The 18,273-nt window shown below is 34.9% G+C and overlaps 1 protein-coding gene across 6 annotated transcripts in view; it reads right to left on the bottom strand.

Moving 5' to 3' along the window:
* Window positions 1–18,273, bottom strand: part of sdt (stardust) — a 63,810-nt gene that overhangs the window by 42,240 nt on the left and 3,297 nt on the right. For 5 of the 6 annotated variants that reach the window (XM_017174690.3, XM_017174691.3, XM_017174692.3 and 2 more), the window contains exons 3-4: window positions 9,127–9,309; window positions 8,986–9,043 (exon numbers count right to left, since the gene is read on the bottom strand). In XM_017174690.3, coding sequence (XP_017030179.1) covers window positions 8,986–9,043; window positions 9,127–9,309 — 241 coding nt within the window. Of the gene's footprint in view, window positions 1–7,603; window positions 7,929–8,985; window positions 9,044–9,126; window positions 9,310–18,273 lie in introns of those variants that run through there. The other variant, XM_070287801.1, reaches the window with a different exon arrangement.

Here is an 18,273-nt window from a genome sequence, read left to right as displayed (position 1 = left end):
CTTGCAACTTGCCACCAACCAACTGAACACTTCCAAAGCAAACTTCCAGCGATGGATTTCAATTGGCGACTGGCGAATTCGAATTCAACTTCGACCGCAAATCGCAATTCACAAATCTGCAAAACTTTCGCCCTGATTGCGATTCAGATCAAGAAATAGAAATGCCAAAACAGAGTTTTATAGAGTTGAAAATCGATTTTCCTAAAGTATATAAACATATATTCTCATAGCTTAGCATTTGAATATTAATTAAATTTAATGAGTAAGTCAACTAATCACTTTTATTTACTTTTATTTATTACATCCCCCATAAAAAAAAAACATAAAATAAAAGTGTCATAATTGCGGAATCTGAATCTTCAGCAAATGAAGGCCAACAGCGACTGTGAAATGCAATATTTGTCGTCTGCCAATTGTTGTTTTTTTCACAACACGGCTTTTGTTGTTAACTTGGCCCTGGCCTTTAACCAGAGACAGTGAAAACAGCAACAGAAAGAAAAACAAAACAAAATTTTGCAAATTTAAATCTATGAAAAATCGTACATTAGTAAGCTATAAATTGATGATTTAATAATTAGCAATATAATGTAAATAAGGGAATATGCCAGAATCTCACAACTCTAATTGCTGCGAATTCTTCTTGCGAGAAATATATATAGATATATCTATATATACATATATCATTATTGTGATTATATTTTGGCCTTCTTCGCTGGCTGTTTTGCGGCTTTAATCGCTTCACTTTTGATGTTTTCTGTTGCTTTGTGAGCAAAAACCCGTTTCGGCGAGTAGAAGATTTCGCTGAAAATCACTTTATCTGCGAAACAAACACACACACACCAACACAGAGAGAGACAGGTGTGTGCACAGGTGTATATGCTGTGCTGTGAGCAAATTGCTTTCAGTTGCCTCCGCTCTTTTATCTACGAATCATGTGCACACACAACTTATGTAACCGCACAATCGAGTATCGCATTTCCCATCGCCGTCAATGGCGAATCCGAGCCAAAAACAATGGACTTGGACTTGGACTTGGAATCGGATCGAAAGGGATCACATCAATATATTGGAAGAAACCAGGCAAGGAATAAGGTTTTGTAGGAGAGCCACAAGATGCCTTTAGGATACTATCAAAGGTTCTATTGTGAGGGAATTCTCTCAATGAAGGATTTGAAAAGTTGGGCTAACTTAACTTAAGAAATGTTAAAAAAGGTCATAAAGTTAAACAGAATATAATAGTAAAAGATGCAGAAACGTTGGACAACCCTTTTAATTAGTTTAAATATTATAAATATATATGCAAACCAAATTTATAACAAAAAGCCTCACTAATTGCTTTCTTATCCAGTATTATTATTAAAAGAATTTAATTTATAAATAAATCTTAATCAGATTATTAATTACTAATATTTATATAACTCCAAATAAAATAATCTAATTGAAACGATATTTTGAAACCCCTTTTCCCACATCAATCTTTTGTTCAGTGCCACACAAAAGGGGTAAGTACCCAGTAAGTAAGTACAAAATATGGGGAATTCCACACACCATTGACTTCGTGTGTGTGTGTGTGTGTGTGTGTGTGTGGTAAATAAAAGGCATGCATATCAATTTGTGTCAAAGCTGATTTGATAGCCAATCGGGAGTTGAATGGAATGAATGAATGCGCGCACCTTTACCCCAAGCCTTAACAAATTACTCATACGCCCCATGGGCCCCCAGCTACTTTATCGCTTATCGCACACACCTTTTTTTTTTTTGTTTTGTTCTTTTTTACTTTACTTTTTATTTTTGGGATTTCTGAGTAAACATGAATATTGTTTAATTGCGATTCTTGGCCAAGCAGGCAGCTGATTACGTCTGATGGACGGTCGCATTGTTTACCCTTTTTAGCTGGCTAACAATTAATTAATTATTCTGTTATTTGTTATTTATTTAATACAATTTCAAAGGCTTCTCAATTAATTAAGTATGAATTAGAAATTTATGTTTATATTTTATGTTCTTCAAGTTAATTACAACTTTAATTATTAAGGAATATTTTAAATTTCGATTTGAAGCAGACAAAGCGTGTTAGAAAATTAAATTTATGACTAATTTAAATTGCAATTTAGCCAGTTGGCAGTGCAATTAAAACTGCAGTATAACTTTAAGTGGTATTGCCAACGGAATTCACTTGAGGCTATGCGCACACACTTGACATGCGATGAGCTGACGACAATCATCATCTCAGGGTCAACTTTTGCAATATTTGTCGTCGTCGTCGTATTTGTTGTACATTTGTCTCTATAAATAGTACATATATCTGTAGAATTTGTCGTATTGGACAGATGTGCATTGTCTCACGTTTGTTTGCTTATTAGCGCGCTTGATTGCTGGCTGTTCTTTTTGTGACGACTACTACTTCAAATTGCAATTAGCTTTTAAAAACCGCCCAGAATCTCTACACTATATATGCATTTTTTTTTTTGTTAACTTTCTTAGTTGGTATCTTAGTTAGTTGCATGTCTCGTTTCGCTTCGAGGGGCAACAAGTGCAATCTTTCCGAGATTTGGAACAGATTCAAAGTGAAATTAATACCGTGGAAGCTGGTTTTTGGCAGAAGAAATGAGTGGAAAAATATTCAGATTGTTGTTGAAAGCAAAAGATATCTTTATTTAGTTTTAGTAACAAAGTAAATACATCTTTTAAAATTAACAATTAGAATTATAATTATAGATATCTGAAACCAAGAAAAGGCAAACGAAAGAATACAAAATAAGTCTTAAAAATAAAAAGCAGAACATTTAACAATGGAAAAAACTCTTTTGATATTTAAATATTTGAATAATAAAAGACCAAGACAATAATAAAATAAATGTTATAATTCAATTAGTACTTTAATTATTTCATTCTTTATATATTTATAAAAAACCCATTAAATTCTCTTTAGTTTTTTTTTTAGTCTTCTTAGATTTCCCTCTGCATTTTTTAGAATTTCTATAAATTGGTAGCAAAAGAATGCGTGCGTATAATTTATTTTAAATAAATTGGCATTGAAAACTATCTGCGCATATCCAATTGGGAAATTAGAAGAGACTAGCGGTAAATCGCTGCGGCAACTGAAGAATCGACCACGGCACCCAACAACAAATCATCAAGAAAGGGAGAAGAGAAGCTCTTTCTATTTCTTCTCCAGAGAAGAATGCAGAAGAATGCCCTTCGAGTTATGTACAAGGAATGACATAAGAGGGGGGTGCCGGGGGACCAAGATGTAACGGTAAGAAGCAGAACAAGAAAATGTGTTCAGGTGGAAAAAAAAAGAAGAAGAATCAACAAAGATGAAGAACACAAAACAGAAAACAAAAACAAGAGCCAAAGCATACAAAAGATAAACGCAACAAGACAAAAGAACGTCAACAAATGCAGCTGCGAAGCAACTGATAAAGAAGAAAAGAGAAGCAAAGAACGAAGAACGAAAAAGAACCATAAGAAGAATTCACAGAACAATGACATGTAGGGGGTTTTGTTATGCAAGTGGGCGTGGCACTTGCAAACATTGCAAAATACCAAAAAAAAAAAAATTATGGAATTCCAAAAAAATAAAACCAAAAATATAGTTCTTTAGGAATTTAAAGGTCATAATCAGAGGTAAATATTTTCAAAAAGTTAAATAAAAAACTTTAAGAGTATAATTTAAACATGACTTAATATTCATGAATAAATTAAACTCATATCCTTAAAGCTTTTTCTGGTAGAATGTCAATTTCAGTGAGCAAAATATTTGCTAGTGTGTGGGTTACTTTGAAATAAATCTAAGCATTGTTAAGCTGTCGGTTACCTGAATCAATTAGTGTGTCCATTAAACTCGTTAGAACTGTTTAATGAATACCCATGGACAATCGTCCGCAGACACACACCCACATCATTCATCCATCGGTTGCCAGCTGAATTCCATGGGGCAGCCACCTCAGGCATTCGCAAGCGAGTCGAATAATCGAATAATCACAATCCAATGGCACCGCATTAGATGAACCACTGAGCCTCTGCATTCCAGTGGCTACTGAGGTTGACCTGCGACATGCATCCCGCGTCCAATGCCATGTCTATGCATGCATCCCAAATCCCCTGCTCACATCCTTGCAGATTTTACACTCGGAAAATGATTATAGCTCTTATATTATTTTCTGCACTTATTTTTTTTAATATATTAACTATAAATATATTCTGTGAACATATTGAATATTATTTTAAGAAACTTTTAACCAACGATTTTTAAAATGTTCTATTCATTCCTTATAATTCCCAATTAAGTTTTTGAGGTTTCATAGTTTTTACTTTAGAAATATAACAATAACTATGTACTTCTTTTGATCTGAAGAGAATTTTTCACAGTGCACAAAGCATCTCAATGCAATTCCATGGCCAAGTTGGAAAACAATTTCGGCCATCTCTTTCTTTCTGGCTCTCCCCCTCTCGCCTGCTTGCCCGAGGCAATGACTTTTACACATCGCAGCATATGGCCATCTCATACCTTCCCAGAGCCGCCGCCCCCCCTTTTCCGCTTCTGGCTCCCCTTTTCCCGTTTTCAACGGCGCATCTGAACGCGCTCAATTGTATCGTCATTGACGTCGACTTCGACTTCAACTTCGACGCCGCTGTCGCAGTCGCAGTCAGCGTTGCCGCCAGGCAGCGTGTAAAATTGAAAGACTTACTCACACAATTGACTCAGCCATAGAACACAAAAAAAAAAAAAAAAATACAAATAAAACAAATAAATATATACATATAATAACTAATTTTCCTAGGAAATCACCTGACGCGAAAGTCAAACAAAAAAATAAAAAGCCCTTTAAATGTATTTAATCACTTTTTATTGGAAATGTGCTACTTTTTGACATTCTGAAATATTAATATATTAATTTTGTTAATTTCCAAGGAAATTTACTTAAAAATTTATCAATATTGTTATAGAAAACACAAAACCAAGCAGCAGCTTTGCATATACAGCTGTTTCCGCCATCAGTAACAGCTGCAAGAATACAATATTTCCTGTAATTTGCTTATGCAAGCTGGTAATTTTTCTCAGTGATTGGAGCCATGAAACTTGCGTTACCGGATTTCGGATGCTGTTTTGTTAGCCCGTCTTTTTTTCTCTCTCTCAGCAGCCTCTCTTCCCGACAGCCTCTCTTCCTCTCTCAGTAAGCATTGAAGACTTTAGATTCGGCTATAGCTTTTAAGGTTTTATGTTAGTTTCTAGCTTCGCACCTTCAACTCTCTGGCTCTCCTCCGGTCTTTTGGCTCTCTGACTCTCCTCCTTCCCGCGTGGCAACTCCTATTGATTTGGCTTCGAAAAAAACAAATTCATGGCTTTGGAATTTCGGTGTTACTTTTTTGGTTAGCAAACTGGAAATTCTTGGGGGTCTGTTGTTGGGAGTTGACCCAAAAATAAAAGCGGTTTCACGGGGGGAAACGGGAGAGAGACTGCAGTCTGCAGGCCAGGCCAACACACTGATTATGCTGCTGCCTTATCAAAAACTGAAGGGGGAAGGGGAACCACTTCACGTTGCGCATACGCCCCTTTGGAATGCGATTCAGTGTCGGAAAACTGTATTTGCTTCGCAAACTGGAGATTCGAATGATGTTGATCCGATATGGGTCAGCAGTTGACTGATTTATTATCCCCACAACATACATATCTAGTGGTGTGGGGAGCCGGAATGGGATGTATCTTATTGGTTTATTGAATAGATAAAAAGATACATGTATAATATAGGCTTATTACAAGTCTATCTGAGCCGACAAACGCCCCCAATTATATAGTATCTAAGTATATATATATTCTGGACTTTGAAGTAGAAAAGTGTTTTGTTTTTATTAATTGTTTTATGTTTCTGTTTGCTGCCTTTATACCTGGTTTAATGAGTATCTTTTGAAAGTTACTTTAGAATATTATTTTTTATATAACAAATCACTAAAAGTCTAAACAATTTCGAAGAAAAACAAAAACAATAGCAAACTCGGTTGACTCAAAAATAAATAATTTCCTAAAATCTCAGGTAAGATTAAGAGATTTTCCCTTAACAAAAAAAAACTATTTGCATTTAAAGATTGGATATAATTTCTTTGATTTTTAATGATTTCATAATGAATGTTACTTTTTGGTATGTGGGCCCCATAAAATGTATTTCTTTTTTTTGCCACTTATACGTTGTTTTTTTTGTGTTTATTTTTTGACAGTTGATTTCCACTTTCGACAAAACTTGTTTCGTTTTGAGGTTAGTTTTCTTTGCTGCTGCTGCTGCTGTCCGTGTTATTGCTGTTTTTGTTTTTAGAGTTTTTTCTTGTTCAGCCACTTTTTACAACAACAACAAGAAGAGCCCACTAGCTATAGCAACAACACGTGGCTGTAAGCAGCTTTTATTTCTATTTCGCATCTCCTTCGCCCGCACACACACGGTATCTCTCGCCATCTTCTCACTCGCTTTGTCTATTTTGCAGTAATTTCCAGTTGGCTGAATTCGGTGGGAGGCTGTACGAGAGCAACAGAGAGAGAGAGAAAGAGAGAGGAGGTACAGCGAGTGGGAGAGAGGTGAGAGCGGGCCATATAACTCCCACCATTTCCATTACCATTTCCATTTCCAAACGCTTTTTGTTGCCCACTTTTGATGGTCTTTGGAATCTGTATCTGGCCCAAACTACTCACTTTTTGCACTCTCACGCCCACAAAAACGCTACCAACACAAAGCACAAATCACAAAAAAAAAAAAATTAAATAATAAAAAAAAGCAGACTACAACGGAAAACACGCGAAATATAAAGCAAATCCCGCTCTCAAGCAGAGTGTTAATGGGTTAAACTGAAGTTTTGCCCATAATAATGAAACGAAATGGCATAAAGAGATGCCCCTGTAGTGTTTTCCTATTTCCCATAGAACTATTATCACGCTATTTTATAATAATAACAATAATAATAAGAAGAAAATTAAGATTAGAAACAGAAGAACTTTAATAATACATCAAAGAAAACACCTATTAAGCAGGTGAAATAAAAGTGTCTTAAATATTAACATTAAAAAATAAATTGCATAAATATCAGCAAAATATAAATTCTTTAAACTAAAAATTGTTATTATTATTTGAATTTTTTGAAGGGAAACTATAACTGCAATAATGCGGAATATCAGAATCTAATTGTTTCTGCTGTTTTATTTGTTAAAACAATTATGCAATAATGTTTTTAAAATATCAAAGAATTAAATATAATTATGATTTACAATTTACATTATCGCTTTGTATTTTACAATAAATAATTTTAGATTCTATTGGTAGGTTTTATTATGGGGAAGTTACCGAAGGATTTTTGGGAAGATGTGAAACATGGAAATTATAAATGCTCTACAATGGAATTATTTAGTTAAATAAAATGGACCTATACCCTATAGAATCCTATTAATAGTGGACTTTTCTTGGAGTGTAGTTTGCGAGTCATGGCAATTCAAGTCATTGGGTACACATTTGTGTACCTGTGTGCCTTTGGCAGGTACAATACACAACACTGTTGATTCACGACTCTGCCAATAGATAGTTTCTGCAGTTTCAGAGTCACTCTTGTCTCCACTCACGTTGTCGCTGCGACTGCGCTGTTGCTGTTGCTGCTGCTGCTGCTGCGCTGCTTTTGTTTGCTACTGCTGCACCACACAAAAAACAACAGATCAAAATCAAATTTGATACACCGAAAAAAAAAAAACCAGACGAAACGAAAGCGAACACCGAGACGCCAACGCGTGCGCACTTTGTAATTAAAATTAATATTGAAATCCGCCGCAGAGAAGAGAGAGGGAACGCGCGCCGGGGGCGAGGGAACGCAAAAGCTAAGGCGACGAGAACGAAAGCCGGAGGCAAAAGCGGCGACACTGCAACGGTGACGCTCGGGAACGTCGACGGTCGCCTAACAACTGACGAGGCTCACTCGACAAGCGGCAAAGCGACTAAGGGGCCAAAAGAGACCCCAAAAGAGAGAGGCCCCAATAGGGAGAGAGGCCCCAACAGAGAGAGAGGCCCCAACAGAGAGCGGCCCCAACTCAGAAAGCGGGAGACTGGCAGAGCGAAGAATTGACCGCAAAGCCGATTGTAAAGATACAATTTATGGTTTGCTCTGGGATACCTTGATACTCCTTATCAGACAATGAAAGTGGAGATCGTTATAAAAATTATGTATATATACATATATGTATTTGCTTATATACATATATATATTTTACATATATTATTTTAATAAATGCACATGCATTTAAAAAAAAAACACTGTTACTATATCAATTTTAAATATTAAATTATTTTAATAATGTTCAACACAAATCATGAAAGATACAAGAAGAGATTTAATAGATTAATCTTTACTATAATTGCTTATTACAGTCAAAATAAATATATATTTACATTTGTTTTAAATGACCCACGCATCCAATATATACTCTTGCAGTTTACAGGGTATGCAAATAATGAGAGATGTTCAGAGAGAGAGAGAGAGAGAGAGTGGGGCTTTAAGAGAGCCCCATAGACAGATCAGTCCAGTTAGACAGTTATTAAATGAAATGTGAGAGTGGGGTGCTCCAATCAGACATGTTGCTTTTCAACTGTGCAGGTGATCTCAGTCAATGTCAAACTGTCTGCATTTTTGTTAAATTAAAAAAACAAAGAAATGATTGAGCTACATTCGTATTTTTTATATGGATCTATTTATTAAATATTGGAAAATTCATAAAAAATTCAAAAAATGTGCTATTTAAAAATTTGTTTAATTTACTTTAGGCAATTTTAAATGTTTTTTATATTCTATTCTTATTCTACACTTGAAATAATTCTGTTTGGTCTTTATCTTAATGAAAATTAACTGCTTTTGTTTATATTATTTAATTATACATTATATAATATATATATTATAATGTATAATTTTATAAATTATTCCCAATATTAAAGATAAATATAAAATCCGCACACTCACCCAGTCGAGAATCGTTCTTCTTTCGCACGCGTAGACATATGGTACAGGATTTAATGCACTAAATGGAAAAAATACATATACATAAAAGGATATTAGTTAAATCCGTTTCCCCAATCGATCAGGACTGTTGATTTGCCGTACGTCGTGTATGTGGCGAATGACCTCCGTGCGGGATATGTTCTCCAGGGTCAGGCCATTGACCTCGAGTATCTCATCGCCCACTTCCAGATTATCGCGATCGGGCGGTGAGCCGTATAGTTTAATTTTACCCTCCACATTCTCGACGAGTATGATGACATAGCCCGATAATTCGACAACTTGTTGCTGAAAAAAATATAAAAAGGAAAAGGGATGTTAGCACCCAACGTGTATACTTGATAATAATTGTAATAGTTTAATCTTTGATTAAAAATTAAAAAAAGAAGGTACTTTAAGCTTTTATTACCACCTATGAACTATTTTACGATAATATAATTTTCATAATGAACCGGCTTATGCATAACTTGAAAATTGTTTAACATTTTTCACCCCTCTTTGGCACACGGGGCGTATGCTTAATGCTTAACGATTCTCTTTGCTCACGAAATATTTAAAACCTCTCCCTCTTTCTCTCTCTTTCTTGTAAATGCCACGCATAAAGTCATTTTCATAAATGCTTGCCTAAATAGCAACAACAACTTATTTATGCTCCTTGCGGGGGCGGTGTTATGTTATGGACGAAAAACAAAGAAACACACATATGTATACACAGAGGGTAAAAAAAAAATCAAATTAATTACACAAAAGGATGAAGGACAAAGGCATCAGCAGCAAGTCTCGCTCAACAACAAACAATCCAACTTTAGTTCAAACACGAGTGTGTGGGTGTGTGTGTGTGCGGGTGTGCGAGTGTGCGGGTGTGGGAAGTTTGGCCATTATTGCCTGGGCTGGCTCGTTATGTTAATTACAACAAATTATGCTCATGCGGCTCCTAGCTCCGCGCATATACACCGAGTATATCCTTGAAGGACACCCACCGAGCTACGCCCACCCACGGCCACAGGCGTGTAATCGGGGGGCGGGGCAGCTGCTTTGATTGCCCTCCAAAGGTTTGACAGTCACCGGAAAACCAGCAGCCATTCAAAAGCCATTAATCCGTTTTAGGCCAAAAGTTTGACTAAGTAATAATTAAAATTAGCACAGTTTTATCATACTTTATAATTGTTTAATAATTTTTAAATTAAAATTAAATAAATGACAAGCTAATTATCAACTAACCAGAAAATAAATTACAGAAATAATCACCTTAACACAATAGTATTACTTTATTAAACCTACAAAATAAAGGGAAAACTTCTAACAACAAAAAGCCAGCAGCATAAATAATAATTAATAAAAAATTAAATAAATAAAATGAAATTAAAATGACAATATATTGTCTACAATCCAGCAGACTAAGGCTATTCAATGATGCATGATGAATAGAGCGACTTGAACTGAAGAATCATGGCTATTTATTTGGCATCAAGCACTGGCACTTTACACTCCTCAGCTGATAAATGTTTAAAATTGGCGCCTTTCACCTTTTGCTGAGTCTCAGAGTCTCAGCATCCTCAGCATCTCCTCAACATCCTTAGCATCCTGAGGAATAATTCATGGCCTGGACGAAATGCATTCGCAGCAATTTAAATACACTTCAAGTTCATTTCACACAGAAACCAGAAATAAAAGCGACACAAAGAGACCAACAACAACAACAAATAGCAACAAATAAATAGCCAACATTTCAGACCACAAAATGCAAACCGAAAATTGGTAAAAAAAAAAACACTTGAGAACCATTTAAACCTGGCTGTCAGAGGGGGAAATAAAAACAAGAAAAGAAAAACATAAAAATAAATAGAAATAACAGAAAACAGAATCAACTGTGTTGAGATTAATTTATGTAAAAGTCAGCGATGGAAATATCGAATCGGTCTTGGTGTATATTTATTTATAATTTACATTTTTCTATTTTATATGAATTACATTTAAATTAATACTTAAGTATGTTAAAAAATAGACTCTTTGATTTTTTAATAAAATAAGACAAAACTTCTCGAGCTTCTATAGTAAAAGATAGAAAGATATCGTTGTTAATCGATTGATAATTGGTACAGCTTTTATCGATACCGATATTTTTAGAATATAAACTAATTAGGGAATCCACTAAATATAATTTATATGATATCTTCAGTTAAAATTGTTAAAGATACAAAAATATCGTTCTTAATCGCTTTTATCGATACCGATATTTTTAGAATGAAAAAAATTTAGAGAACCCAGTAAATATATAATTTCTATGATATTTTAAATTTAAACTGGACATATTTCATTTAATTGTATTATCAATAAAATGATCGATTTACAATTTATGAATAAACGATAGTTTATCGCTATCAATAACGCACATCCCTGAAATATATATATATATATTGCATATATGCAAAAAAGAAAGGAGCTCAGGAATGCACAAAAAGTTGCCTAATTACAAAACAAAGGAACAACTATGGGTGGAAAAGGGGAGAATAATTCGGCCTTATTGGGTCACAAAAGTGAATAAACAGGCAATGGCGTTGTGGGCGTGGCAGTGTGGCAGAACCGGCAATTGTTGCAAGTGCAGCAGCAACACCAGCAATTGCAATTGCAGCAGCAACAGCAACACTATTGCGACAGGCAAAACACTCAACTGGAAGTGAACTCGAGCTCGGGCTGGCAAATGGCCAAAAAGGACACACAAAGCAGGAGGCGTCATGGAATGGAATGAAATGGAAGGGAATGGAATGTCCCAGTGTCCTGGGCCAGGTGCTAACAGGGCCAAAAGTAGACACACACACACACACACACACAATGCGGCGAATAAACAGGAAGACAGCTCTCGACTCGGTGCAGCTGCTGCTGGGGAAATGAACAGAAATACTGCGAAAATGGGAAAATTGGGTGGGGAGAAAGCCACCGAAAAACCAACGATTCCAAAACTGTTTGCCACCGTTCTCGCTTTGCCAGCCTCATATTTCACGCCTCTTTCTTGTTCACCGTACTCCAGCAGCGTTTTTTTTCACACTTTCACATACACTCAGAGAAAATGTTTAGTTTTATAGCAGAAAAATGCCCTTGAAACATCATTACTCTATGATGTTAAGTTCAAATTACAAGAAATATTTATGAAAACATTTGATTTCTCTCAGTGTAAATAATATTATTCCCTTTTCTTTTGTTTGGATTAACATGGCAAAGAGTCGGGCCAATTGATGAATAAAGGAGAAGCGCGAAAAAAAACAGGAACAAAGAGCAAAAGGGAAAGAGAACGAAAACGAAATCCAAAACCTAAGCTGCATAATTATTGGCGCTTCAACGCCGGATGCAGGCACTCAAACAACACTCGCACATACCGAAGTACAACAGCGGCCAAGTCCAAAGTTAAAAATAACAATAATTTGTAATATAAATATAAAATAATCATTTCAATTATCTCTAAATGCATTTAATGCATTTTTTAAACATTATTGCTTTTAAGTCCTTAATGCTTTTTTGAACATTTAAATATTAAAATAAAAGACACATTATTTTAAAAATCGTTAGGTTTTATATTTATAATATAGTTTTAAGACATATTTTAAATATTCTCTCTTTGCTTTTAAACACAAATATTTTAATGCTTTTTGAATATTTGTACATATGTGTTAAAAATGCTTTTATGCTTTCATACTTTAATGCTTTTTGAATAGTTTTGTTTTGAAAATCATTCCTAGAAACACTTTCGAATATTATGCTTTTAGTTTTTGTAATATTAATAAAAAAGAATATTTTTAAATATTTTATAATTCTAGTTAGTGCTTTTTGAATATTTATGCTTTTATAAGTTAATATTTTAATGCTTTTTGAATATTTTCAAGTGCAAAAAAATCATTCACAGAAATACTGCGTTAGAAAATGTATTTCTTCCTGAGTTTTACTAATATTCATAAATTATTCTCAGATTTCTTCGTTTATATTTATCACTGAAACCGCTAGAAATTTAAAACCAATTAAAAAAAGCAACCAAAAGTATGCAGCATAATATCACAGTGAGCAGGATTCAATGTAGAATGGTTTCTTTGAATCCTAAGGCACTCGTTATTCGTTAGGTACTTGCATTTGAACTCTTTCCTGGACAATTTTCGAATACTAGTATTTACTATTATTTCAACCGCAGTTGTGTGTGTTACGTACGTGTGTGTGGGGGTGTGTGTGTGTGTGTGTTAAGGGGTGTCAGGGCAACAACTGGCGACATAGACAAACTGGGGCACTTAAAGAGCCCCTTACCCAAGCCCCCTCAGCACCTACATACCTCTCTCATGCCCGCACTTTGTCGCACTCGAATGAAAAATGACAGCAATTACGCTTAAATTATGCGTTTGTTTTCATATGAGCGTCCTTGTAAGTTGTTCTTGTTGTTGTACTTGAAGCTCATTTCACACATAGACACATGGCAAGTACAGAGCCACACACAAGAGAGGGAAAGAGAAAAAGAGTCTAGGCGACAACATTTTCCCTTTTCCCGTCATTGTCTCTGCTGTTTTTTTTTTTTGTTTTTTTTTTTTGTCGTTTGCTGTGGGAAATTCTCTGAAAAACTAAAAATTGCACGCGATGCTGAGTATGTAAGCCAAAGTTTCGGGGAAATGAAAACAAATACTAGTGCCCCGATCGCGAAATCATTTTCGTAGCACACTTTTATGGGCAGCTTAGGGTTAAGACAAATCCTTTAAGATAAGACTTGCCAACGGTGATTTTATGCTTTTCCAACACATTTTTTGTTTGTAATTAAATGTAACGAAGTAAGATTAAATAATACATTTTTAATAAATAAGAATATTTCCCAAATAAATAAAGAAATATTTATGATTTATAAACAATTAATTTCAAATATATAAGAATAATTTCCAAATAAATAAATAATCATTTATGAAGTCTGCCTTAAAAGTGTTAATAATTATCAATACCAACAGAGCATGACTTTCCAACACCGATTTAATGCTTCACCAACATCTTTTTTGGTGTAATTGGAATGACTATGAAACCTGAAGAAATCCCTTTAAAATAGAAACCTCCTGCCAAAGCAAATATTATAAAAACTTTATAAAAGATTTCCAAAGCTATAGTATTACAATTACAGCACTATCACTCCATTCCAACACTTTTATACAAAAAAAAATAAAGGGTATTCAAAAAGCGGCGTGATCTTGGCTCCGCTACTTTGCGCTTGACTGCTAATGACAAAGCCAAGAACAAAACCAGAAACGAAGGGAAAAAAACAAAGAATAGAAAAAAAAAACGTGGAAAGAAAACAGAGATAGGATGAAGGATGAGAGGGGGAAGGGGCAGGGCGAGGGAGATGCTTCACAAAAAGGGAAAGCAGAAAGCAAAAAGCAGAAAGCAGCAGCAGCAGAAGGGCGAAGGCAGAAAGGCGAGAACAAGAACAAAGCACTTGACTTGTCATTTTTGACATATAAATGGCGAAACAAATCTTTGGATATTGTTTTAAATGATGCACACACACACACACACACAAACGCACAGATACACAGACACACCCACACACATATACACTTTCTGGCTAATAAGCAGCAAAAAGGGATGAATGATGTGGTTGCGGATGGAACCTTGAATGGCAATGCGAATAAGAATAAGAATGAGAATGGGATTGGGAATTAGAATGGGAAAGTCCTGAATCAGGAGGAATCCCCTTCTCCTTGGAGTGATGTTGCTGATACCAGGGAAAGGTTATGCAACAAAGTATGGTACGTGGTATAAATGATACAAACGTTACGCACAATTGTCGGCTATTGTCGTTGTCGTGGTTAAAGTTGAAATATTTTTGTTGTTGTAACAGCAGCCAAGAGCCAAGGGGGACAGGAACCAGGAACCAGGAACCAGGACCAGTTATCAAGCATATGTCTTCTGGCCTACAGTACGTCGTCCTGATGGTGGTGATGGGGTGGCCTCTAGAGTGGACCAGCACATGCGCAATTGCAGTTACCGCAATCAGACGCACAAACACACGCATGTGCGTTTCTTCATGCCCAGTTTTTCTTGCCGATTTTTTTTCTTCTTGTTTTTCTTATTTTGCTTTTCTTTTTTTTTTGGCTCTTTTTTTTCGTCTCTTTTTTTTTCTTCTCTGAATTATAGACACTAACACAGAAGGGACACAACACACGCTGCCACTTAATGAAGCAAAATGTTTCATACTTTTCATTCTTCTGCTTCATTTTACTGGCATTTATATATATATATACATATTTATATATATATATGTACATATATAGTGGTTGCCCAGAATAGCATTGCCAATGGCCATCATCATATATAAAAGTTATTTGAAAATTTCATGGCAATTCATATAAAAAAACTTTCTTTGACAGCCGCAGAAAGTAGCTGGAAGGAAGGAATATGAGCGAAAGCAACACACACACACAACCGCAATGATGGACAGGCGGCCCATGCGGCGTATGCGTTATTTGCAGAAATTCTATTCCAATGCCATACAGTCCACGCTCGATACAGTACACCCATAAATACAAATTCAATAATTACAAATTCCTTGTGTTTACTTAGGAGACCTCCAAAAACTCCAAACTCAACAGTTTCTCAATCCAACGAAAAACATATCTTGAGCAGAAAGTCATTCAAATTTACAAGAATAATATTAGGACACAATAATCGAACTCACAGCCACTTAAATAATAATAACCCCAATTTAACCCTACATCATATTTTAGCCCTTCAGCAAGAGAGAACGAAACTCCTGAATTAAACATAAAGAGAAATATACAACAAACAATAAAATTCCTGAAAAAAATACGCAAACTTACCACACGATAGAAATATAAACAATCTAATATTACTTAAAATACTATAACATTAATATTGAATTAATGACACACACCCACAATACAAAATAACGAATAAACATCACTTTTTGGCTGGGTTTACCACTAGTTTAAAGTCAGAACCAGTTGGGAATCATAGGGTACAAGTGGAGCACAAATAACACCTTAATGTAAGCTTTATTTTTAAAATATTTTTTTGTATTAGTATTATTTAGCAACAAATCACAATTACTTTGTTAAGATCTAAACCCTACAGATGAAATCTCTGACACTGGAAAATGGTATTCTCCTCTAAGTTATCCTTTTAGCAATTGCTTCTTTATATTTTAAGATTTATTACATTTTTGTATTACTATTTATTATATTATTAGTGACTTGTCTTGATTTTGGGGTGCGATTTTTTTCTTAAATATAGAAAATTATTTTTATACATAAAAAACTTCACATACCAAAGTGTTTACTTTTGAGAGCATTTTGCCACTGTGTTCATGTTTTTCTTTTTTTTTTATCTTCACCCAAGAAAACCCCGATCCAAATATTCAGCAGCGCAAATGAAGTTTTCCAGGAATGAGCAATTCAAAAGAACTGCAAATTAAACACGAACAAATTAAGTATAAACAGACAGAGGGATATTCCCAGAAGGGGAAGTAAATCCCAGGAAAAGTAATAGATACAAAAATATACTGGCAGTCTTTAATAAAAACATCTAAGCAGCATGGGAAAATATCACTAAAATATAATAAATAAAAAATAAATAAATTGTGTATATAAACAAACAAGGAAACATTACAGGAAAATGGCTTAAAAATGGCTTAAATTAATTAAGGATTGGTGCAATATTAATACACAAGCTAGCAAAAATAAAGTCAAAATGTAATTTTAAAATGACTCACAAACTTGTTGTAAACTAATTCAAAGCGACAGCCAATTACAGAACAAAAATAAAATTAAAGAAATCTAAAAACGAAACTCATTCAAAGGGAAAATTAACAGTATACATACATACATACATATGTACATACATACATACATATGACAAATCCCAGAGCAATATTTATGTTATTTAAACTTTGCAAAACCCACCTTTAATTGCAATATAATTATTATTTTAGCGCTTTCAGTACAAATCCCACCCAAGGGAAATATTTAACTTTTATTTAAAAATGGCAAATCAAAGTTTTCCAGGATGGCGAGTCATTCTACAAAGCAGCTAATTAAAAATATTAAAATAAAACGGGAAATAAGGAAATGAGAACTTTAGTGAAATATGTAAAAAAAAACTTACAAAATAAAACAGAAAACTAAAATCTGAATGAAAGAATCTTCAGGGAGTAATTTTATATGAAAACATCAAATGAAAAGGTGAAAGAGTAAATTCAAAAGGAACAACTGAAAAATCCCTCTTCATAAAATATAGGAAAAATCAGCAAGGGAAAACAGAGAAAAAAAAACACGGATCGAAATAAATTGTTATATTTATAATGATTCTTTTTTGTACATGAAAAATCAAAGGATTTTTTCCTAGAAACTTTGTATAGTTAAATAAATTTTTTACTACTCTATTTTTTAAAATCTTTAGGTATTTTTTTTTTTTGAGTGCACGCCTGTGTCTGTGAGATTGCGTGAGCACCAGTTAACGTGTATGTGTTTGTGTGTAATAGCCCAAAACGGCAATGTTTAATTAAAAACGATAAAGGACACAACGCCGGCAATGGGCAATGCAAATAAGAGAGAGAGAGTCAGACAGAGAGAGAGAGAGAGAGAGAGTGAGACAGAGAGAGAGAGAGAGAGAATGATGGTGAGGAAAAAGCATTCAAGGGGTATAGCTTGGGGTGGGTGGGGGTTGCATTCATCAGACGTCGTCGCTCGATTGACAAGCAGCGGATGCAGTTCCCTCAGTTACATTTATGTTCCTCCAGCCAGCCTCCCCTTGCTCCCTTCTCCTGCTGCAGGAGACCTGCAAAAAGGACACACGCACACCAAGCAAGTTGAAAGCGGAAATGGGCCCGGGGACCCATCAGCTTTCACCCAACGCCCACGCCCACGTCCTCGTCCTCGTCCTCGTCCGCCAGAAGGAAGCGAGTTGTCAAATAAAATTTCACTCCGAGCTGAAAGCCATTTTCCAATGGGAATTCGAATCATTCGAGACTGCGACTGTGAATATGAATTCTGATCTGTTTGAGCTGCCACGATGATGACAGGCATATGGGGGCAATATTTATAATTGCAGTCAATAAACAAGGGCCATAAAGGGAGTTCATAATTGTGTATGAATTTATAAAAAATTGTAGAAATCAATTGAAGCGCAGGAGATTTATTTATAAAGCATATAAACAAATAGTGAAGGAACTGGGCAAAAGGGTAAATAATAAAAGGTATTAATGAATAAATTTCAAATATG

The sequence above is a fragment of the Drosophila kikkawai genome, chromosome X, assembly GCF_030179895.1.
Source record: "Drosophila kikkawai strain 14028-0561.14 chromosome X, DkikHiC1v2, whole genome shotgun sequence".
Lineage (NCBI taxonomy): Eukaryota > Metazoa > Arthropoda > Insecta > Diptera > Drosophilidae > Drosophila > Drosophila kikkawai.
This window is presented reverse-complemented; position numbering and strand designations above follow the sequence as displayed.